This window comes from Gastrolobium bilobum, unplaced genomic scaffold (genome assembly GCF_033153095.1).
Source record: "Gastrolobium bilobum isolate Gb01-03AN ecotype WA unplaced genomic scaffold, APGP_CSIRO_Gbil_v1 utg12132, whole genome shotgun sequence".
Classification (NCBI taxonomy): domain Eukaryota; kingdom Viridiplantae; phylum Streptophyta; class Magnoliopsida; order Fabales; family Fabaceae; genus Gastrolobium; species Gastrolobium bilobum.
The window spans coordinates 291,131-315,819 of NW_026899550.1; the positions used below are offsets into that span (position 1 = coordinate 291,131).

A 24,689-nucleotide genomic window follows, 5' to 3' on the forward strand; every position below is an offset into this window, starting at 1 on the left:
AGAAAGACTAATGCAGAATAATTTTACAACATGCTTAAAGACATGAGTGCATAGAAAAAGGTTTCTTTTAACCAGAAATTGAAGAACACATGCATTTAATTTGGAATAACAGGAAAAGTGTGGAGGATCACTTTGTCTGCTGTCACAGCTGCCATCTCTTCGTCTTAGGCTTGAGAGCCAGAGCCTAGAGCTAGGACTCATTTTATGGCATGACTATACCGTACCTGCTTGTGATATATAATAAACTTAAATATAAAACTATCTAGATTCTAGAGCCATCTTAACGCATGCATCTCAATTTGCACACACACACACACACACAACTGCACTCACGCAGAAGGGCAGAGAAAGTTTAATTCTTCCACACATATTTATACAAAAATATATAATATGTCTCAGCATCCATCGAACAATTATATGGTAATAGCTACCAGTAGAATCGTTTCCATGCACTTCTTGTACTTCATTTTTCAAATACGCATATCCCAATATCACAGTCTGAGCTTGTACTTAAAAACGGGCTTAACTTGTTCCCTTCATCCCTACTACTCTGCAGTAGAAACAAAGCCATGTCCGAGCTGGTATTGGTTTCAAAGCTTGAGAGTGCGTTAGTTTCATGCATGTCTTCTTGACTCAGTTGAGAAGCCACAAACTTGTCAAGAGCTCTCCAGTCAGTCACTTTCTCTGTGTTGTTGTTGGATAATTTGTTTTGATTATCATCTTCGTTATTGTCTGGTATTAAGGACACTGTGTTTGGCCTCTTTAATAATGGCAAAGAAGGGCTTTCTAGCTGAGGAAGCTGTACAAATTGGTCTTGGTTCATGAAGCTCATGTTATCTGCTTCTATCTCTTGCTTACACATGAAACTTTGAGCTAAAAAGCTTTGAGGTTGCCGTGAGAGGATATCAAGTGGATCAACCACGGTGCTGACCCCACTTGCTTCTTCATAGAAGTAGCTTGAGTCCCATCCTTCAGCACTCTTCGTTTGGGCAGTGGCTTTTTTCTTGAATGCTCTGCACACAACCCATCCTTCTTCCTGCACAAACACAATTTAAGTTTGAAAGTTGAGATGAAACTTTCTGCACTTCTTTTTCTTTCTGTTGTTATGAAAGGGGGAAAAAAAAGAAAACATTATTTTTTTAGTGTTTTTCCTTTTATGTTCGTTTTCACTTTAGCTTTTACAAATTTGCCATTTGTTTGGTGAGAGGTAGTAGGTGTAGTCAAATAATTAATTACATGGAGGTTTACGTTTGACAATGAAAATGGCAAAAAGCCTCTTTTGAAGAAAAGGAATTAGGAAAAGAAGTTCAATTATTCTCTGTTGAAAGTAGTGACTTTTGACTTCTTGTTGGTGAAAGTTATGTTGCAAGAAAGCGTGTACGTACGTGCCTTGGTGAATATTCAGATGTTAGTGGTCTATGAAAAAAAAAGAAAAGTGAAAGTGAGTTTAGAGAAAAACGAACCAAATGCATGATCTGCATTAACTTAAGTAACACTAATTAAGATCTTTTTATTAATTCCTACGAAGCACTAAGAGGGTGACTACTATACAGAACAACAACAGAGAAAAAAGCAAAAACAAAAACAAAAACTTAAGAGAATAAATGATGCTCAATCTCCAACTTATGTTTAGGTACTATGTGTATGAGTGTTTGAAAGAGCAAAAAGCAAAGGAATATGTCATAATTAACGGGAAGCCATCTAAAGCCACTAATGAAGTTTAAACGTAACGTTTCCAACTCAAGTACTGAAACTAAGTAAGCAAAAAGAATAGTCAAAGCGCGTAAAATTAAGAATATATGGTACATATGAATATGCAGTAATAACATATATGCTTGCCTGAGGAGGTCCATTCTCATCAGATTCAAGCCTATACTCATGCATGATCCAATCAGTTTTCTGTCCATTAGGGGCTCTTCCTTTGTAGAAAACAAGTGTCTTCCTCATTCCAATTAGTTTTGTCTTGTCATACACTGCCTTATCTCTTCCTGTGGCCTTCCAGAACCCAGCCATGGTAGCTCTGTTAGTTCTTGTTCCTGTTGGATACTTTTTATCTTTGTGGCTGAAGAAATACCACTCATTCTGCTCTTCATACCCAATCCTGCAGCTCTCTGCAATATCATTCATTCACTTCATGATTTCAGAAAATAAAATAAAATAATAATAACACAGATCCAGCTTAGTAATAGTTTACCAAGCGAGAATTAATGGGTCAGATCAAATATCTAGCATTTAAAACCCTAATGTTTGATTTGGAAAGTAGTGGTGAAGAGGAGAAAATTAAGAGTAGCATGCAGTATATGTATTTTGTATATATATATATATATATATATATATATATATATGTATGTATATGTATGTATATACCTTGGAGATCCCATGGTTCAATACGATATAGATCGATGTCTCTGATAACGTCAAGGTCAATCTTCTGAGAAGCTATTTTCTTCCTCAGATAATAACCAACAAGCTCTTCATCTGTAGGGTGGAACCGAAACCCCGGTGGGACACATGACTCCATCGACTCCATCATAGCAATTACTGGTACTGCATCAAATTCACCACCACCATTAATACCCACCACACTTGACTTTCTTCATCATGTATAAATTATAGCCAATGAAATATGTGATGTGAGTGATTGAATGTAATTATATATGAGAGAGAAGAGAAGCCGAGAGATAATACTCTAGTAAGTGAACACAACATAAATAAAAAAAGTTAAAAAGGCAAACCCCAAGAAAACAGATTAAGGGAAAAAATAATATATTTAAGCCCTTTTAGTAAAAAGGTGACAAGTGTTGTCAGAGATAATCATCAGCTCATTTGGTGGTGTGCAACACTCACAAAAATTAATAGAAAAGGAAATAAATATAAGCGCGTGTTATAAACAAAACCCCATAATTTCAGAAACAATGATTTTTCTTCCCCGGGCCGGGTTAAAAGATGAGGAGTTGAAGAGAGAGGGAAAGGGAAAGAGAGAGAACCAAATCATGAGAGTTTGGTTTTGATAAAAAAAAAAAACCATGAGGAGATGGAGCTTAGCCTAGCCCTTGTGTTTGTTGTGTAAGGGTAAGAAAACGGACAGCTACAGGCTTGTGCTAATGATGTTGTCTTGTGTTAGTGAATGGTGGGAATGATTCATCAGAGAACGGGGTTCCCCATTCCGCATTACTATTAATAATTATGTATATTCACAAATAATTAGATACATAAGTTAACCCGTTAATTAACCTCAATAAAAAACATATATGACATGGATAAAACAAACCAAAACAATAGTTCTAATATGCTTATGTCTGACTTAAGAAAAATACCAAAGCTAGACCTATCTGAGCAAGCTAGGTAGCGAGCGAGGAACTGGAGTCGTTAAATGAGATGTATATATAAATAAAGAAAGAAAGAATTGTATAAGATTTTAAATGTGATCTTGAAATTATGAATAAAGAAAGGGAATGCCAAATGGGTAGAGTATGGATTGGGATGGGAGTGACGTTATCACAAATTGGGCACGCGTTTCTCGAAAGAGAAAAGGTTGAGAGACAAAAAGAGAGGTACCATTCTATTGGATCAAGGCCTGCGGATGATAAAAAGCTAAGGTTGAGAAAGAATAAAAAAAAAGGGTGTGAGGATAGAAGCACAGTACTACTACTGTTGAACTCTTAGGCATATAGAGTCTTCGTTCGTCTCATTGCGGAAATTGGGTCTCTGACTTTGTTGTCTCTTTGTCGAGAATTTCCATGGCACACATCTGACCTCTTACCTTAACGAACTTTGAGAAAAATGCTGACCCCAATAAAAACCAGCACTTTTATGGATACCCCCCATACCCAATATGTGCAGGGTGAGTGCAGGTGCACCCTTCTTTCTTATAACTTTGGTTTTTCAATCTCAGCAATTTCTACAAACACTCATAAGAAATTACTACAAAACGAAAAAAAAAGGGTAGAACTAAAGCTTTACATGAGATGAGGTTAAATATAATATATGTAATTTTGTATATGATTGTGGGATGGAGATGCAGAGGAACAATATATGAGCTCACCTGATGAGTTAGTAGTTTAATTAAAGACAAGTGGAATGAAGAGAAGAAGAAGAAGAAGAAGAAGAAGAAGAAGGAGATAAGAAAAATTCCATTAGGAGTGAGGGAATTGTAAAGAATATAAAAAGAAAAGAGAAGAAGGACCGCTGAATTGCGCATGGCTTGATGGTTGTCCCCCCAGTAGGCGACGTCATTGCCTAACTTCCTACACCCATTACCTTTTTCTTTTCTTTTTGTTTCTTCTCCTTTTTCTTTCTTTCCCTTCTCTCTCTCCTATATTCTCCTTCCGTATTTATTTACCGTATATATCACTAGGGATTATATGTATATACATAAAAAAAAAAAAAAAGACATTTAACTGTAATTATTAGCTAAGAGAAATAGGAAATAAAAGTGGAGGCCTTTTTCAGATGATCAGGTTTTTAAACAATTGTGCTACGCGTGTAAATCATAACTGAGTTCATCCACTTCCAAATTTTTTTCTATTTTCGTATATTCCATGCATTTTTTGTAAAAAAAATATAAATTGAAGAAAAAAAATCATTATGAGAAAAAGTCTGAGTTTGTAAAAAAAAAATTTAAGTAGTATAACTGAATATTTAATCAAATATTTCATTGGGGTTATAATTATATTTAGGGATGTAAATGAGCTGAGTCGAGCCAAACTTTAACTTAAACGAGCCAAGTCTATGAAAAATATTTTGAGCTTGGCTTGACCTATTAGGCTCGTACGAATTAAATTCTAGACTTGGTTTGGCTTCTTTATAAAAAATAAAAGATTGACTTTTATAAAATGTATTTTTTCAAACTCACGTACGTCCAAATGTTGAGACTATAAATGCATCAAATTCTATATTCCTTTGTCAAAGAAAAAATAATCATAAAACTCACTCGGTTCACATATAATTTACATAACATCTTTCATGCTATCTAGCTGGAACAAAAAAATAACATTTTCAATACATTCAATATCCCATTAGAGATTCAATTCATGGACTAGTTTGGAACCAATTCAAGATACATTTAATTATCCCATTAGTTTTTTTGTGAAACTGTGACCGTGAGAGAATGTCAGTAGACAATAGTAAAAAATAAGGTTAAAAAAATAGAGTTAATCATTCAATTACATAAAATTTTTATTATTTATTATAGTAATATATCAGGCCAACTCAGGGGCTTTTAAGCCAAGCCTCATTAAATTAGGCTTGGACTTGTTTGCTAAACAATTTTTTTTTTAAACTTAAACCCGTTCTATTTATTAAACAAACTAGACCAAGTCTAGCCAAGTTTAAAGCAAGCCAAGCCGTAAGCCCTAACAAGTTGTCCGACCCATTTACACATCTAATTATATTGCATACAATAATTGTCTCCATTAATGTGTTTTATTGACATTTAAAATGATGATTTTTTTTTTTATAATACTAAGATATTATTTTATTTTATTTTGGTAAGCACAAAGATATTATTATTTGGCTTATAATTTACATCTTCGTACATTTTATTGACATTTTTTTTTCATGGCATAATACTTTTCATTTTGTACAAATGAAACTTCGAGGACTCTTTAACCTCCAGGTTCATTTTGATGGAGATTTTAGTGAGTTAGAAATTAATTATTAAAATAGCTCAAATTGAACAATGGAAAGGGGCCAAGTCATGAGACTAGATTTTTTTATAATTTTTTTATTGAAGTGATATCATTAGAGTATTAATGGAAATAGGTTAAGTTCAGATGATTCTTTATCTTAAATAAACTTGACGTGTTTTATAAATATAAAGTCCTTGTTATGTGACATTAGATTTTTTTTGGTTAATGAAACTTGACTTTTTTAAAAATCTAACTTCCGGTGAAAACTTACTTGAAAGATTATTTTGCATTAAGATTTTAAAATAAGTTGATAACTCTACTTTTAAATACATTGTTGATCAATACATTAGCAAATTGGGCTTTTTAAATAGACAAAATAAATTTATGATATGAAAATTATATATAATTATAGTATATGTTCAAAAATCCATTCCAAAGATTTGAAACTTGAGATACTTAATTAAATGGGGGTAGGTTACGTTTACAACTTTTTTTGTTTACAATTTTTTTTGTTTACAACTCTTACAACCTCAACTATCTTCTCCCGGGAGAACACTACTGGAGAGTGATCTCTCGAGAGAACATAGTTGAGGTTGTAAGAGTTGTAAACAAAAAAAGTTGTAAACGTAACCCTTCTCTAATTAAATAATAAAAAATTTAGTCTAATAATTTTGTTAATAATTTGGAAAATAATTTTAATATTCATGTAATACTGACTATTCGGTACATTACTTATTAAAAATGCAAAAAGTAATGCACCTAACATTATTTATTCTACCCATCCCTTACAATTAGCTTTATAATGAGTATCACATAAATCCCAGTTTTTACTATTTTAAATAAGGAATTACCTACTACGGAAGCAGTAAAAATATGCTCCACGACTTTGCATACAATAATATATATAAAAAATAAAAAATAAATCCTAACCAAATTCATGGTCGAAAATCAGGACTTCAGTAAAAATATTATTAAAATAAAGACTAAATATCATTTTTGGTCCTCATAAAATTTCATGATATCCGCTTTAGTTTCTAGAAAAAAAAAAAAGGCTATCCGTGGTCCCTAAGAATTTCAAAATGGACCCATTTAGCTGAAATTATGGTCCCTTATAAATTCAAAAAAGACCCACATTAATCTCTCAAAAGGACTAAAATGGGTTCACTTTGAATTTCTTAGTGACCACGAATAGCCTTTTTATTTGCTATGAACTAAAGCGGGCATCATAAAATTTGCAGAGGATTGAAAATTATATTTACTCTAAAATAAACTTAGCCCTAAGTCATATACGCCATACTTAAGGCTTGGCTTTGTCTGGGAGTTAGTTTTAGGAGGGGAAGGAAAGGAAACAGAGAGTTTTAATAAGTCCTTCCCTTATTTGTGAGTTAAAAAAAAAGGGGAAGAAATTGAGAATTTTTACTAAACCCTCCAAAACCTCCCTTCTTCTTAAAATTAAAGTTACCCCAATTTAGGGGGTTTGAGGGAGAAAATATTAAAAATTACTTAACTACCATTAGCATTAAAATGTGAAAACTACATACATGTGAATCATTTTTAAATGTGACATTATTAGAAGAGTTTTAAATACCGACAGAATTTATTGACAAAAAATATTTCGTCAAAATATAGTGATGGAATTTTTGATGAAAATCATATACATCAAAAAATTTCCATCAAAACTAAATACAAAATTAGAGACGGAACCAGATTTTGCCATAATCACTGACATAAACTTTTTACATAAAAAAAAATCAGTCAAAATTATTGATAGAATCTAAATTCCGTTAAAACTAACAAAAATATTTTCGTTCAAAATTTTGACGAAACACATTTCCATCGAAAAAGTTTCAACATAAAACAATTACGTCAAAATTTTTTACGGAAAACATTTTCATCAAAATATTTTGCAAAATTTTTTGACGAAAAATAATTCTATCAAAATTTGTGACTAAAACCATTTCTTTAAAAAAATTTGACGAAATTTTTTTTCGTCAAAATTATTTACGGAATCTAAATTTTGTTAAAACATTTCCCTCAAAATATTTCATAAAAAAAATATTCATCGAAATTTTTGACGAAAAATATTTTCATCAAAATTTTCAACGAAACATAATTCAATCGAAAATAATTTACGAAAAAAAATTTCATCAAATTTTTTTACAGAATTTAAATTCCGAAGAAAGTTTTCGACGAAAACATTTTTGACAAAAAAAACTTTTGTCAAAAATTTTAACGAAACACATTTCCATCAAAAAATTTCGATAAAAAATATTTCCCTCAAAATTTTTTACAAAACAATTTCTGTCGAAATTTTTGTCATAACACACTTTCATCGAAATTTTGAACGAAAAATATTCCGTCAAAATTTTTTACGGAATTCTTTTTTCGTTTAAAACGTTTGATGGAAGAAATCATTTTCGTCAAAACTTTTGACGAAAACTAAATTTCGATAGAAAATTTATTTTTGTAAAAATTTTCATTGAAGAAAAAATTCCGTCGCTTTTCGATGAAAATTGTTCAGACGAAAAAATAATTTTGTGACGAAATTTTTGTCGTTTGCAATGTAAAAATTTCGTCGAGAATATGATCTTTTTTAGTATTGTGAAAAGTACATAAGTAATTTTTTTAGAAATTTTAAATATAATATAATTTATAAAATATAATAATTATATTAATTTTAAAAAAGGAGTAAAATAGTAAAAATATCTCATTAGCCCTCTATTTTTTCCTTACCATTTTTTAAACTCTCAAATAAGGAAAGAGAATACCCTTCAATTTTCTTTCTCTCCTTCCTCTCCCTTTCCTTTCCCTCCAAACGACCAAAGAACTAGTTTCCTACATATACCACATTATTAAAACTTTCATTCCCAGTGAGAAAAATTATAATGAAATAAATAAATAACAGCTTTGAGCATATAAAAAAGGTGGGTCAAGTACCGAATTTAAAACATTAGAAACACCTAAATTTTAAAGATGTGGGTTGCAAGCCAACGTGTCAAAAACAATATTATTTACACAATTTTAGGATTATAAATAGACAAAATTTGTGCATATAAGTGTATTGAAAATGAAAGTTAAATGATTTTACTTAAAATATTTTTTATCCAGTCTATATATAACTAGTGGTACGTGAAGAAAGTTTGTTTTATGTATTGTTTTTTAGAACTCAAAAAATAAATTTATTAAAAAGTATTCTTTTAAATACACACAATTAATGTGAAGAAGTATATATAGAAACAATTTATAGAGATTACTTCATCTTATTAATTTTTTATATACATAAATTGACCTATTTAGATAAATACTTCTTGTACCCAAAAAAATCTCATGCTTATTTTTATTTTTTATTATTTACGGTAAGGGTAATTTAAAATCTTAAAAACGCATCCCTATATCAACATGATGTATTTAAAAGAATTAATTAATTCTTTACAAACTAGTTCAATATCTTAGTTGGAGCGGGATTATATTTATAAATTATTTATTTATAAATTCTAACAAATTATACTATATAATATGAATAGTACATTTATTTGAACATGTACTATCTATAGTACGTAATATAATTTGTAAATATAATTTGTAAATATAACTTACCAACCCCTCTAAGTTGAGTTTAACTATAAAGTCAATCCTTTAAATATTTAATATACTTATTATTTTTTTAAAAAAAATTAAATTGAATACAAACTCTCTTTATCTCAAATTTAAACAAACTATCTTATATTTATAATGACATTATAAAGGGAAAAAAGAAGTATCCTTTTAAAGGATATAAACTTGTGTCTTTTTAGATGATTTATACAAAATTTGATCAGTAAAACTTCGTGTAAATTTGAAAAGTTACTTTTTTTTCTCTCTCCCTAATCACATCGCTGATGTGTACAGTAATTTTTTTTCTTCAAATTCACATAAATTTTTACTGATCAAACTTTTTACTAAAAGGACACAACACAAAACATCCACTTGAACCCCATTATAAATTAGGTACTGACGAAAACTTAGACATTCCAAATACCAAAATAGAAAAAAAGAAAAGTCAAAAAATGCCTTTAGGGGGTGTTTGGTTTAAGTTTTTGATTTGCTTCCCCATCCATCTTCAAGTGGCATTCTATGATTGTTTTGTTTGGTAAAAAGATTAAAAAAAATTAGCTATACTTCTATTTTCCCCATCTTTTGACAACTAAGTGCAAAATAAAAAACAAATCATGGTAGAACTTTACCAGTATTCCTAAAAAAACTAGCTAAAATGCAAAAAGGTGAATGAAGAATGTTACCATATTACCCTCTTCTAAGTACACATGTCTACATCTCTAAAATATCAAGGGTTATTTTTGGTATTTCAACACATTTACTCATCATTATTTCACCTTCAACCAGAGACGGATGTAGGTATTAGAGAAGGGGGCAAGTGCCCACCCTTAAAATTTGATATGAAAATACGAAAATACCCTTCTCTTAAAATTTAAATTTTTTTAATTTAATTTTGGGGTAAGATATTGTAACAACCAATTAGGGTTACTACTAATGTTACTACCAATCAATTTCATCGTTAGATCAATTATGTTGATCCAACGGTTATATTTATTTTCATCTTTTTATGATTATGATTCTCCATATTTAATACTTTATATTTATTTTTACCATTATAATTTCTCGTATTTAATGCTTTTACATTAAATATGGAGATCATAACTATACAAAGATGAAAATAAATATAATCTTCGATCAACATAATCGATCTAACAGTAAAATTGATTGGTAATAACATTGGCAGTAATCCTAGTTGGTTGTTACGATATCATACCTCTTTAATTTCTCTCATTTTATTTTATTTTCTCGTGAGCTTTTTTTTCTCCTTCACCTTCATGATCCAAACCTAACAGCAGAAAGCTCTACTTCACACTACTAAAAAATGCTTTTTTTTCGACGGAAAAATTCCGTCGAAAATGGTTAAAATTCCGTCAAAAATGAAGTTTTCGACGGAAATGAATCCGTGGTGTATCTCTTCGTTGGAAACGAATTTTTCGACGGAATTAGCGATTCCGTCAAAAAATTTCGACGGAAAAATAAATAAAATTCTGTCGAAAATTTTTGTGATGGTTTTCGACGAAAAATGAATTCCGTCAAAAAATTTCGACGGAAAATCAATTATTTTCCGTCGAAAACTGATGTAAAGATTATCGACGGAAAACAAATTCCGTCAAAAATTGTTGTTATGGTTTTCGATGGAAAATAAATTCCGTCAAAAATTTTCGACCGAAAATCAATAAAATTCCGTCGAAAATTGTTGTTGTGATTTTCGACGGAAAATAATTTCCGTCGAAAATTTTCCATGGAAAATCAAAGAATTTCCGTCAAAAATAGATATAAATATTTTCAACGGAATACTGTCGAATAATTTTAGTTTTTTTTTAATTCCTCAATACAAAATCAATATCAATTTTTTGTATTCTTGATAAAAAAATATAATCAAAGTAAATAAAATATCAAAATCAAATCTCTTTAATCAATACATTAAATGCACAAAAGTCCATATGATATATTGGGCTAAGTATAAAAAAAGACCTATACAATTAGCTAGAGGTGTACAATAAGTATATATTGTAACCTTAAAAAACTATCAAATAAAATTTAATATATCAATACACAATACGAAACTGACTCCATAATTCAACGAACCAATTATCTCTATATCAATACACATCATTTGCATCTACATACTGATTCATCTCCTCTCAAATCTCAATATCAGATATTGGAAGTTGAAACATTTGTTTCTTCCTCTATTACTGATCCAGTTGAGTCGCAATCCGTCCAGATCTAGATCTAAACCAAATCCAACCAGCCGGCAACGGCTCGCAAATCGCGTTCAAGACCAGACCTAGATCTATATGTACTTGAACTTATTGAGTGTCCATCCTTCATTAATTTTCTGGATCCGCCACTGCCTTCAACCAAACAAAGACTCACAAAATTTAAGCCAATTTTTCTAGTAAAATTTTGACCAACCAAATAACTTTTTTTAATTTTCCTACCAAACTCATTTTTCTATCCCATTACCGGTAATTGCATTTTCCTAATAAAAAAAGTTATCTCCTCTACGAAACGGCCCTTAGACATTCCTTGGACAGTGCATTTTCAATCTTCTTTGACGAACATACGGCGTTGGCCCAACAGAGGAGAAACGCTCGCGCCAAGTGACCGCTCGTTAACGCTGTGCCTTTCTCTCTAACGTCATGTCATCATGGTAGTTTTAAAATTGCACTTTTACATTTTTATAACTTTTTAAATCAAAATATTTTCATTAATAATACAAGCTCTTTTATCTTTTTATAATTTTTTTAATTACGATTTTATGTTTTATAATTTTTATTTTTCTTTTATTTTTAAGTAAAAATTCGATTTTAATTAACTTGAACGTCACCCAATTTTACTGCAGCATCGTGACTTTTATTTTTTTATAAAGCTTCGTATTGTGTGGCACTCTAATATTAAAGACAAATTTATACAGAAAAAATGTAAGGTTAAATAATTTGCGTGAGATCACGGAGAAAATTCTTAACCCGTAAAATTATTACATCAATATCAACAGCGTCAACTCGTAAAATTATTAATCAAATATAAATATGTTTAACAAATACATCACATACATACTTTTGCTATTATATATTGCGGTTGAGTTGAGAATTTTTTGTTTTTTTTTGGCCAAATGAGAATGCTTAATTTATCTTACGCAGCTTCGTTTTCTTATTCTGGCAAAGCAACTAAATTTTGTCCAATTAATAAGCTAAGCTGTCTGCCTTGTTTGGATAACATATATATTTTGTTAATTAAATGTCGTAAACTGGCTTATAGCTATCAATTTTTGTTAATTATGGCCTTAATGGTAGGATAACAAAGTCGAATTATGCGCAGTACCTTCTGAAATCTTTTTCTTTCGTGGTCTTCTTTTTCTGAAGGGCAAACAGTGTCCATTTTAAGGTACACATTACGGTCTGCAAATCATTTCTCGACAAGTTTTTTGGGGAAGGATCTATAGAAAAGGAGAGAAAACGTAAGTTGAGCAACAACAGTGTGATCAACCAACGTGTAAGTCACGGGTTGGTGAATTTGTCTTTCAACTTTACGTAGAAGATAAACAAAGAAAAGACAAAAATAACTTAAAAACATTCCTCCTAAGGCCAATAGGCCATGCCTTTGATGGCCCAGGAACCCCACCCTATTTGCCTATTTGGTCCTCCAACGGAATTACAGTTGAAATAAAATTCTTTTCTGAAGTTAGCATCAGTCTTCACATTATAATAAATATACGATAGAATTATATTTATAAATTTTTTATTTATAAATTTTTACAAATTACATTATATACTTCCGGAAGTACACTGGATTACATTATGTATTTTCAGGGATACATAATATAATTTACAAAAATTTATAAAAAAAAATTTGTAAACGAATCATTCCCTGTGAATATATTACTTCTTTCATATAAATTCTACCGACCATTCTTGCTGATGATACTGTATCAATAAGTTTTCACCAATTTAAGTGGTGAAACAAGATACTTGTTTCTTAATTATTTTAGTAATTATATATTTATAACATATTTATTTGTAATATAAAATTAACAAAAATATTAGCTGCAAGGCATCATGTCGCTACTTGGTATTGGGTATTACTCATATTTCGTATTTAGATGATTGATTCTTGTTGGCAAGATGTAGAGAAAGTCAATAGAAGCCTAATACTGTTGTGAGCCTCAAGCTTATTTTATTTTTTTTCTCTTTTTTTAGTAGTTTGGATTTTGTCCCATAAATATCTACCGTTACTTAGAATTTCTAAGCCTATTTATATTTTTTTTTATAAACAAAATACTTTATAACGAGTGCAATAAAAAAAATATAATTAATCATTAATGGATGTGGCCACGTTAGGTGAACCAAGATAAATTTGTGTCTTTACTTTTTTTTTTCCCTTTCCCGTTTTTTTAATTTATGATTGTGTGTGTGATGGTTCGGTACGACACTTGAAGTAGAGACTAGAGAGCATTTGGTATGGCAATGGCTGCCCATCTAAGAATAGCAAATGATAAAGTGGCTTCTCCTGCTACTTAAACAATTAAAGAAAACTAACACATCAACCTAAAGGGTAGAAGAATGAGGAATCTATGACATTTTATTAGTTCATTAATTAATGCTTTAGATATTGGATCAGTTACTATCATGCATACACAAAAAAGAATTAGAGGTTTATTGTCGGCAAAGGCATGTAAGCATTAGTGGTTCTTTTATACATACAAGTGTTCATATATGTGTAGTTCTTTCTTTTCCTGAGATTGCCAACATGAGTGGACCATTTGGGCCAATATTGGAAGAGCAAGATTTTTTATCACAGTCTGTTTCAGTCTTTCCGCCAGTACATAGACGGGTGCGTGGGTTGAGGGGTGTTGATAGCTTGGAATGTAATTAATTTGTAATAATTAATGCCCTTTTTATTGCATATGTCCCAGTTTCCTTCTGGAGGATTAAAAGAAAGTGACAAGTCAGACAAAGATATTGAACTTGGGAGGTACTTATTCAAAGTGGTCTCTACCATGCCATCCTGAAAGAATATCCAACATCCTGAACTATTATTATGTTTAGCAAAAACCTCACATCAATGTTAGTTGTAGAATCAATCAGTAGCTAGTTATAGCAAATTGCTAGTCAAATCAGTTTGTTCTTACTTCATTAAAACAATATTTTGAGTTTGTTAAATGTTCGGATACATAGTTTTGAAATGGTATGGTTAATGTTTAATTCTATTTCATAATAATTGAGTTTCATTAGTTAAATTCATGATAGCTGCACTAAGACATCAACAACAAAATCTAATTGCAGTAGTTATGAGTTAGAACATATGCCAACAATAGTTGAAAGGGATGAGAAGATTAAGCGTTTGCCAAATACCTGACGGTTTCTCATTGCCATTTTACATTTGTATGTTGTTATCTTCTCAAGTCAGATGCATTAATTTTTCAGCTGAAATGCCTGCTCCTCCCTTCAGTTTCAAATTGCCAAGAAACTAAAATATGTATAATCCGACGTATAATAATTAAGTCCTACTAATTAAGAGTTACGAGAGAATAAAAAGACATATGTATAATATTTTATGGGTTTATGTTTCTCAAAAATTAAGTCAGGGTTGAGAGAATTAATCAAAGATGTTTTGATAAAATTCATATAACAAAAAAATAATTAAAATTTCGATAATATTATTTATTAGTTCTCTCAATCCCTAAAATGATATAATTTTTGGATTGCTATAGATAATTTTATCTTCTATAACAAAAGAAAATTTTCCCATAATTTATAGCATACACATTATACTTGAACTAAATCCAATTACCTTAAATTGCGTATTCCAGTTTAATTTATGAGTTGCCTTGGTGATTTTGATTTATAGCCACATGCATGGCAGATGGTAATCTATTACTAATAGTGGTGTATTGGATAGAATCTTCTATTCTATGAAGTGGTCTCATCGTGGACAATACGTGGCCCAATTGGTGACGAAAGAGAAACGATTCAGGCCTTACCGGCAGTAGATGACTGATGGGGGGGGGGGGGGGGGGGGGGTGCAGGAAAGTGAAGTGAAATGCGTTTAGCAATTTATTGTTAGTAAAAAGAGTCATATCTATGTACCCAAAAAAAAGAGAGTCATATCTTTTGTATAAAAAGAAAAGAAAACAGAGTCATATCTTTTACGCAAAATCATTAATCATTAGTAGTTATTGTGGAATCATAATAAATGGAGCACATGTCTTTCTAATCTCCCAATTTGGTTGCAAATTATTTTAACTTTACTGCTCACCTTCTTTTGTGAGGTACATCTTGGATCAAAAGGGAGGGAAAGCTACACTAACCATAAACTATCGAATACCCACTCCACTTATATTGTTTACTAACAGAGCACGCTTATATTTATAATTTTTTTTATAAATTATATTATTTTAGTAGAGGTAGGATCCTTTGACACCGGTGTCAAATTTAAAGTTTGACACCTCATCTGAGAGCCGTTAGATCAAAAAAGATTAATGGTGTCACTGTTGGGATATTGTACGGGGGAGCCCAAAACCCTTTGCAAAGGGTACATCCACCAATAGGCCAAATGACAAACCATAATAAGTGGGCCGACACCACATCTCAACCCAAAACCTTAAGGCTGTAGGTTTATGGGTCTTTTGCACTTATATGGTCATCACTTGGTCTATGTCTAGTCTATGTGATACTTCTTTATAACTCATACTTGATTATTTCCAACAGTCACATGCTTACAAATCAGAGTCGTTGATCTTTTTTGATCTAACGGCTCTCAGATGAGGTGTCAAACTTTAAATTTGACACCGGTGTCAAAGGATCCTGCCTCATTTTAGTATGTACTATTCATAACATATAGTATAATTTGTAAAAATTTATAAATAAAAAATTTATAAATATAAGGTACGATATTCATACAACCAATTATTTCTATTACCACTCTAATTATCATTGGATTCAAAAGTTATTTTTCATTTTTCTCTCCCATCATTCAACGGAACGGTGACCAAAATGTCACTGTTCATCAAGTTTTTTACTCAAATGTCACACGGATAGTGTTATTTTCCAATATGTCACGTGGGCAAGATCGCTGGACACTGTAGCGAACTCGTTTGCTGAGTGTCACATTTTTAGTGGACACCAAGTTTCTACACGGGGTAGCGAACTTGGTTGCAATACATATTCCAACCAAGTTCGCTACCCAATGTAGCAAACTTGGTACTTTTTTTTTAACTTGGTACTTGTTATCCACTAGAAACGTGAAACGTCAGCAAACTGAGTTCGCTACAGTGCCCAGCGAACTTGTCCACGTGGCATATTGGAAAATAACACTGTTCGCGTGACATTTAGGTAAAAAACTTGGTGAACAGTGGCATTTTGGTCGGTGTTCCTCATTCAACTTTTCCTCTAATCCAATGATGATTAGAGAGAGTGGTAGTTGAGTGATAGTAGAAAAAATTGGTAATAAAAATATCTTGCCTATGTAAATATAACCTTCCCTTAGTTTTATATATATATATATATATATATATATATATATAGGTAGGATCCTTTGATACCGGTGTCAACTTTTAAATTTGACACCTCATCTGATAGCTATTAGATAAAAAAAGATCAATCGTGTCACATGCTTACAAATCAGAGTCGTTGATATTTTTGATCTAACGACTCTCAGATGAGGTGTCAAATTTCAAATTTAACATTGGTGTCAAAGTATCCTACCTCATATATATATATATATGAGGAGGGATATTCTCACTACCAAAATTTTCCACTACCAACTTAGTACCTATCAAATCACCATTAGATTAACATTTTCTCTCTCTTCAAAAACTTTTTAACATTCTCTCTCTTTGATCCAATGGTGATGTGATGGGTAGTAAGTTAGTAGTAAGAATTTTTTATAGTTAGAATATCCTCACTCTATATATATATATATATGGGAAAAACATTTCTCAAGCAGCTTGAGATAAGTTTATCTCTGGCTACTCCAAAACTACGTCTTTTTATTTATTTATTTCCTTATATCAATTGATTCACCTTTGAATGATTATGATTCCCATTTTCTCTCTCTTTCTTTATCACCATTGATCCATCTTTGTACGGTTATGATTTAGTAGCCAGAGATAACATTATCTCAAGCAGCTTGAGAAACGATAAGCCATATATATATATATATATGGGGTTTGATTTTCTCATGTTGCATGAGAATTGAATTCTTATGTTGTGACTCAATTAGTGGTGGGCCCCACATTTTTAAAAAAAAAGAAAAATTTTGCACGCAAATCGAAGGGTCACAACATGAGAATTGAATTATCATACAACATGAGAAAATGTTTTTCCATATATATATATATGGTATGGTAACGTATTTCTCCAGTCACTCGAGATAAGTTATCTCCAGTGACCCTCAAAATTATGTCGTTTTGAATTAATGAAGGATGATTCTGTAATTTAATTTATTTTTTATCATATGAATTTTATTGAAACATCATTCATTAATCCCCTTAAAATTACACAAACACCCTTCATTAATTCAAAACGACATAGTTTTGGGGATCACTGATATAACTTATCTATAGTGATTAGAGAAATACTTTACTCATATATGTATATATATGAAAAGTGGTTTGTCATGTGACTGAATATAAGATTTTGTCCAGTCTCATATTTTTTAACTATGTACTACATGTAGTACATACTTATAATATTAAATTTGTTTTTTTAACTATGTACTACTCATGATACATAGTTATAATGTTAAAAAAAAATTAACTATGTACTACGAGTAGTACAAAGTTATAATATTTGTGTTGTTTTGCAATCTATGCTTTAATATTATAATTCTGTACTACCTGTAGTACATAATTAAAAAATATGTGACTAGACAAAACCTTGTATCAAGTGTCATGATAAACACTTAACCCATATATATATATATGTGTGTGTGTGTGGGGGGAGGGGGGGATGAGATCCTTTGACATTAGTGTCAATTTAAAAAGTTTGACATGAAATTTTAACTGTCGATTTTCGTCAATCTAACGGTTATAAATTATTGGGAATTAATAATTAATTAATAAATATCACCCAATAAATTATAATCGTTAGATTCACAGAAATCAACAGTTAATATTTGATGTCAAATTTTTAATTTAACACCAGTGTCAAAAGATCCTATATATATATATAATGATATGATCCTTTGACACTGAATTTGACACCAAATCCTAACCTTTGATTTTCGCCAATTAATGGTTATCATTTAATGGGAATTATATATATATATATATATATATATATATATATATATATGAAAAAATATATTTCTACAGCCACTTTAGATAAGGTTATCTACATCTACCCTTTATAACTATGTACTACCGGTAATACATAATTATAACATTAAAGTTGCTTTTTTTTCTCTTTACAAGTCGACAGACAGGTTTTGAAACGTGACCGAGGAGAGGTAAGAAAAAACAACTTTAATGTTATAAATATGTACTATACATATATAGGGTAGTTATAGATAATTATCTAAAGTGGCTGCAGAAATATTTACTTCTATATATATATATATGCTTTAATGTTTCTACAGTAAATGTAAATAAGTTATCTATATTTATTCCTAAAACGACGTCGTTTATGGTTGAAAGATTAAAAAATTATAACGAGAAAGACTATTATAACTCTGAAATGAATTATAATTACAAAAATACCTTGATTTCCGCTCCAAAACGACTTTGTTTTCAGCTCAATATAGATAATTTATCTACGTTAACTGCAGAAAAAGTGAACCCGTATATATATATAGAGGGTTATATTTTCTTATGCAATAGGAGACAAGATTCCTTATGTTACACTCACAAAACTTATGTGGGTCCCACTATATAGGAAAAGAGGAAATTTTTTTGAAGTGGGCCACGTATCTTTTTGAGTATGTAGAAGAGACTTGTTATCTCCCATCACATAAGACTAATATTTCCATATATATATATATATATATATATATATATATATATATATATATATATATATATATATTTAAATGGGGTAGTTTTTTTAGTCGATTAATTATTCTTAAAACAATTATAGTAATAATTATAGGTAGAGGTGGCAAAGTTGGCGGCCCGCCCCGTCATCAACTCGCCAAAAATAAGTCAGCACGTCCCGTCCCGCTTTTGAAAGTGGGCTGAAAAACTCAGCCCGCCCCGCCCCGTTTGGCTGGTTGGGCGGGTTGGCCCGCCAGCCCGAACCTATTTTACACTGACCCGCCTCGGTCCGTCATCAACCCGCCAAAAAATGAGCCTGCCCATCTCGGCTTTTGGGATGGGTTGAAAAACTCAGCCCGCCCTGCCCCGTTTAGCGGGTTGGCCCGCCGAGCTGAGCCCGTTTTGTCAGCTCTAATTATAGGCTTTGCATCTCTGTAGTTGCTGCAAAGCTTCCTCTTCTGCAACTGAGACATAGACATGGTGGGCCCACCATTTTTTTCTTAAAAAAAATTGAAAATTTGGATGTAGGGATGTGCATAGAGCGGTTCATAACCGATTTTAACAAAAATCGAACCGAACCAGTTTTAAACGGTTTTGTTTGCAAACCGAATCAGTTTTCTTCTTTTAAAACCGGTTTTTAATTTTCTAAACTGGTTCCGAAACAGTTCCAAAATCGGTTCCAAAACGGTTTATGGTTTATAACCGATTTTGAATTAAAACCGGTTTTAATTCAAAATCAATTTTAAATCAAAACCGATTATAAACCATAAACCGGTTATCAAATTCAAAACCGATTTTTTAACAAATTCAAAATCAATTTTTGATGAATTGTGCTATTTTTATAAGTTCAAAACCGGTTATGACACCTGTTGTTCTTCCTTTCATAATAGTTTTCTTTGGCCTGGCCTATGTTGTGTTCCGTCATCAGGTACAGAGATGTTAGATTTAAAATGTGCAAGTCAATGATAATTGAATGCATTTTTTTTTATTCTGGTACCATTAATCATTCAATACGAATGTACACAACAGAGTAAGAACCATAACGGCTTATACAAATAGATCTCCATTCATTGATGAGTATTTTAAAAAGTATTACGAAGTGTTCCTGGATATGGCTTATACAACAAAAGCCTTCGCCTTGTCAAGATATGGTTATACATGGTTTTTTTTGTTTGGAAAAAAAGTTGTTATGTTATATAAGAAATGTTTTTATTAAGATACGACATTTCGATTTATGTGTAATTTTTTTTTTTAAATATATGTTTTCCTTAATTTTTTTTTGCTAGTTTATTGTTTGAAAATTTGAGTCAATTGACTAATATAATAGGCATAATAAAAGATAATACTTATTTGTTCTTTAATTGTAAAGCAGTTTGATTATGGATAATCAATTATTTTTATGGTTTGGTAAATAATCCGTTTATAAAATAAAATATAGTTTCATATGAAATCGGTTTTAAAAGTAACCGATTTTTAAAATGTGGAACAGTTTGGTTATGGATCGATTTGATTCTTTTGGACATTTTGAACACCCCTATTTAACTACATCATTTGCTGGATTTGAGCCAGATAACGTAGATTTATACATGATATATAGTATTTTAATAAGAAATTTATTTTGACATCAAGCGAGAATATTGTTGATTTAATTTTAATCTAAGGTAATAAAATGATTTAATTTTTTCACAAATTAAGAGTATTTAAGACTTGTTTTAAGGATGAGAGTGATAAACAGAAAAGAAGATAAAGTAAGTAGATTTTATTTCCCAAATAAAGTAAGTAGAATTTGTTTAAAAAAAAAAAAAGTAAGTAGAATTTCGTGTTGAAATCAAAGTTCAAAGGATAAGAGAGAGAGAGAGTGAGAGAAAATATTTAAAACTATTGAGCAACGACTTTGTTCGTAACCAGTGAAGAATATTAGATGCTTTAGACAATGATGTGGACAGGCTTAGTCCACGTAGGACGGTGGTGGTGGTCGGCGGTGGGTCTTCAATCATGCGGCGGAGTGCATCATTGAACTCTTTGTAGACCCCACCGACAATTTCCTTTCCTTTCTCTCTATGAGCTGTGGCGGTATATAAAGAACAAAAGGAATAAAGTGTCCCTATCTTGCTCTCTCTAACATATCAATTATACCGTGTCAACATTATTTTTTGAATAAGAAAATGTGAGAGAGAAACACTGGTTTAGCGTAACCAGCTAAAGGTGAAGATCCTTGCGGGGTCCTAGAAGGATCTTAGTCCCTTTTGACACGGACTCTGCTCCAAACCCCTCCTTCTCTCTATCAATTACACCTTACCCTTCAAATTATTTTATGTTAGTTATGCAATTTTAATTTGCCGATGGTTCGGGAAAGAGAAATCACCGTATTGAATTGAACTCTGCCTCACATGAAATGACATTAAATTGAAAAGGAATAGACAAATAAATAAACGAATAAAATGGGGTTTGCCAAAGTCTTCAAACTCACTCCCCCGTTTTGTATCTAGGTGTGAATCACAAGCTTCTTTCAAGGGGGACATGAACCATGATTGCACTCTTATAGGGGCTAATTTTTACATTTCACTTACAGCATTAAGAATATGTATGTTCACTTTCTAGAGCCCAAACCCTAGCTTCTCACTCAATACACTATGATTAATACCAATTTTTAGACCCCCTTCCCCTCCATGATGGAATTTCTCTGTGCCCTTTTTCTAGATTTGTGGGTGTGAAATCATATGCATTAAATCAACTTGTAATTTTTCATTATATGCGATGATGATTGATTTTTTATGTTCATCGGGAGTGGACGTGCCTGTGCCTAATTTCTATTAATATCAGGTAAAAAGTTAAGATTGATTGAAAATTGTACCAATGATTTTCTAAAACGGAGGCATTGTGCTGTACCAATGGATTTTCTTCTGGATGTATAGAATGATTATAGGAAGAGATGACATCAAGGGTTGAAATTTTGTGCCAAGGTTTATCAATGGAGAGAAAAGGAGGTGTGTAACATATGTCTCAATATGATGGATGATAGGTTGCGTTCAATTTGTACTTACTATGAAGTTCAAGAGATTGAATGTATGCCGAGTGCAGTGAAAATTCATTCTCAGTAATATAAGCCATTTGCTAAAGCCTAAAATTCAACTGGAGAACACAAAGCATTGTGTTCTACAAATTGTCATGTTTAATTTGGTTTGTTCCCATCAACAATTAGGTATAAGAAAACAGAGGAGTACAAGAACTGAAAGTGATGGATAAGTAATTCATTTGAACACGAACTCTCGAGGCATGAAATATAGTGGGGCATAAGATGGACCTTTGATAGAGAAAGAATGACAATTGGCAAATAGAATGTATGATGGTCACGCGCGAGCTGAAGGGTCCTTCTTCAGAGATGATGGTGAATTTCAATGAAGAGGCTTCGACTCTGTCTCCTATTGAGTAGAGTTTTCTAAGGTTTCAGTGGAGGGTCCAACTCAAATCGATAACGCGTTAGGAATTGACAAGTTAGATCTCTTGTTGCTTGTGTTACACAGACATGCCTCATTATGTTGCAGTTACATATTCCGCATTGATAAGGAATTTTCCTTTGTTCTAGTTTGTCAAAAAAAAAAAAAAAAAAAAAAACAGAATAAAATAAGGTATGATTCTCGTTGCATTACCTTTTTCTTACTTTCTTTATGACCAATTTGTAGTCAATGAACTTCCTTACCAAGTCCTAATTGAGACTTGCCACCCTTAATTAATGAAAGATATTCGCTACTTCTTGAGGTGGACATCGTAAGCAGACAAGAGTTATGTTCTCTTTACATGATGCCACAATAAATGCAGACTTAACAAAAAGATATACGTAAAGAGTGGGAGCGGTGCTGGCTACCATATCTTAATCCTCACACGGTTGCTATTTGCTTGCCCTAAGTTGCAACTTTGTAATAACACATGCTCATTTTCCTTAGCTATGACAGGCTTTTCAGTTCTAGGTCAAAATCTAAGAGAGCATGTCATGTATGCCATTCTAGTTCTAGTGTTGCAATGTCAAACTAAAATTAGACGGCATTGCAATCTAAATCAAGCAAACTGCAGGATAATCGTGAAAGATTTCAATATAATTTTCTTCCACACTATACTAGGCAACGGTGACAGGTATTTATCGCTGGACACTACTATATATTAGTGGTAAAGCATTACAAACACTAGGAAAATTTGACTTGCTTTTGCCAATACTAGCAATATTTGATTTACTTTACCAAACATGATGGGGAACGCGGAATGCTGACCAAGGACCCAAATAACTGAGTGGAAGTAGGTAATGTTGTAAAAATCAAGTTTTTACATAAAAATCGAAGCGGCGGTAGAAACTTAAATCATAGACACGACACAAAACCTAAAATTTTTACTATATAAGATTAATATACAAAATTATATGTACAGGGAAGGGTTATATTTATAAATTTTTTGTTTACAAACTACATTATGTACTTCCGGGAGAACACTAGGTTATACTATGTTCTTCCGGGAGTACATAGTGTAATTTACAAAAATTTATAAAAAAAAATTTATAAACGAATCTTTCCCCATGTATGTATATATATATATTTGTGTGTGTGAAAAAATTACATAAATCACTACTCAAAATTTAATGAATAACTTTATATTTTTAAGACATAAGTCACAAAACTATATAAGACATAAATCCAAAGATACAAAAAGAGTTTAACAACTCTTAAACCAAATTCCAAAAGAAAAAACAAGCAGAGACACACACTTATCATTACTGTTGTTGCTAATAAGAAAGGTTAATTGACAACATCATTGGCGCCATTGAAGGTAGGAGACAAGCGACACTAAAAGCTGCGGTGGACACGAAATTGCTTAAGAGTTTGATTTGAGTTCGATAGCTTGAAGAAAATAGTCGAAGTCTCTACGTATTTTGATTTAGGGAAATGGAAAATAGGGCTTTTAAAAAAAAAAAGATTGAGTTTAAATAAAGACGTAAAAACTTGCGTTTATACCATTTTTACGTTTTTATCCGTTTTTACTAAAAACTGTTTTTGCTTGGATTTTAGCATATTTTTATACTCCTTTTTTAACGTTTCTATGTTTTGACATTAATTTTTTACAACAGTGGAAGTAGGGTCGTGAATGGATAATAGATTGATAGGTATAGCTGGTATTCTCTTCATTTGTAAATAAACTTTCTTTTTCACATACCAATTTTGGTGTAGATATATTTTAGGGTTTTATTAAGTAAAAAATAAAAAGTGTTTTTTAGTTTTGAAAAGCATTTCATCTCACAAAATAAGCATTTAATGTTTCTTTTTTAAGTAATTAAGATAACTTATTAAATGCTATTTTAATTTTGTGTCTTAGGAAATGTGTTAATAAAAGCCATGTTTTATCTATATGTATTAAACAAAGTGATAACAATAATTTTACTTCTTTAATAATTAAGTATTCTTAATTTTTCTTAATATTAGATATGAACAAATTTGGCTTTTTTT

General features: G+C 31.3%; 1 protein-coding gene across 1 annotated transcript; it reads right to left on the reverse strand.

The window, feature by feature from the left end:
* Positions 1 to 433: 433 nt before the first annotated feature.
* On the reverse strand, positions 434 to 2,536 carry LOC133291405 (NAC domain-containing protein 37-like). The gene is made up of 3 exons (XM_061489670.1): positions 2,368 to 2,536; positions 1,840 to 2,111; positions 434 to 1,036 (listed from the first exon to the last, which is right to left on the reverse strand). The coding sequence occupies exons 1-3, from the start codon at positions 2,531 to 2,533 to the stop codon at positions 464 to 466; spliced, it is 1,011 nt and encodes a 336-aa protein (XP_061345654.1). The 5' UTR covers positions 2,534 to 2,536; the 3' UTR covers positions 434 to 463.
* Positions 2,537 to 24,689: the final 22,153 nt, after the last annotated feature.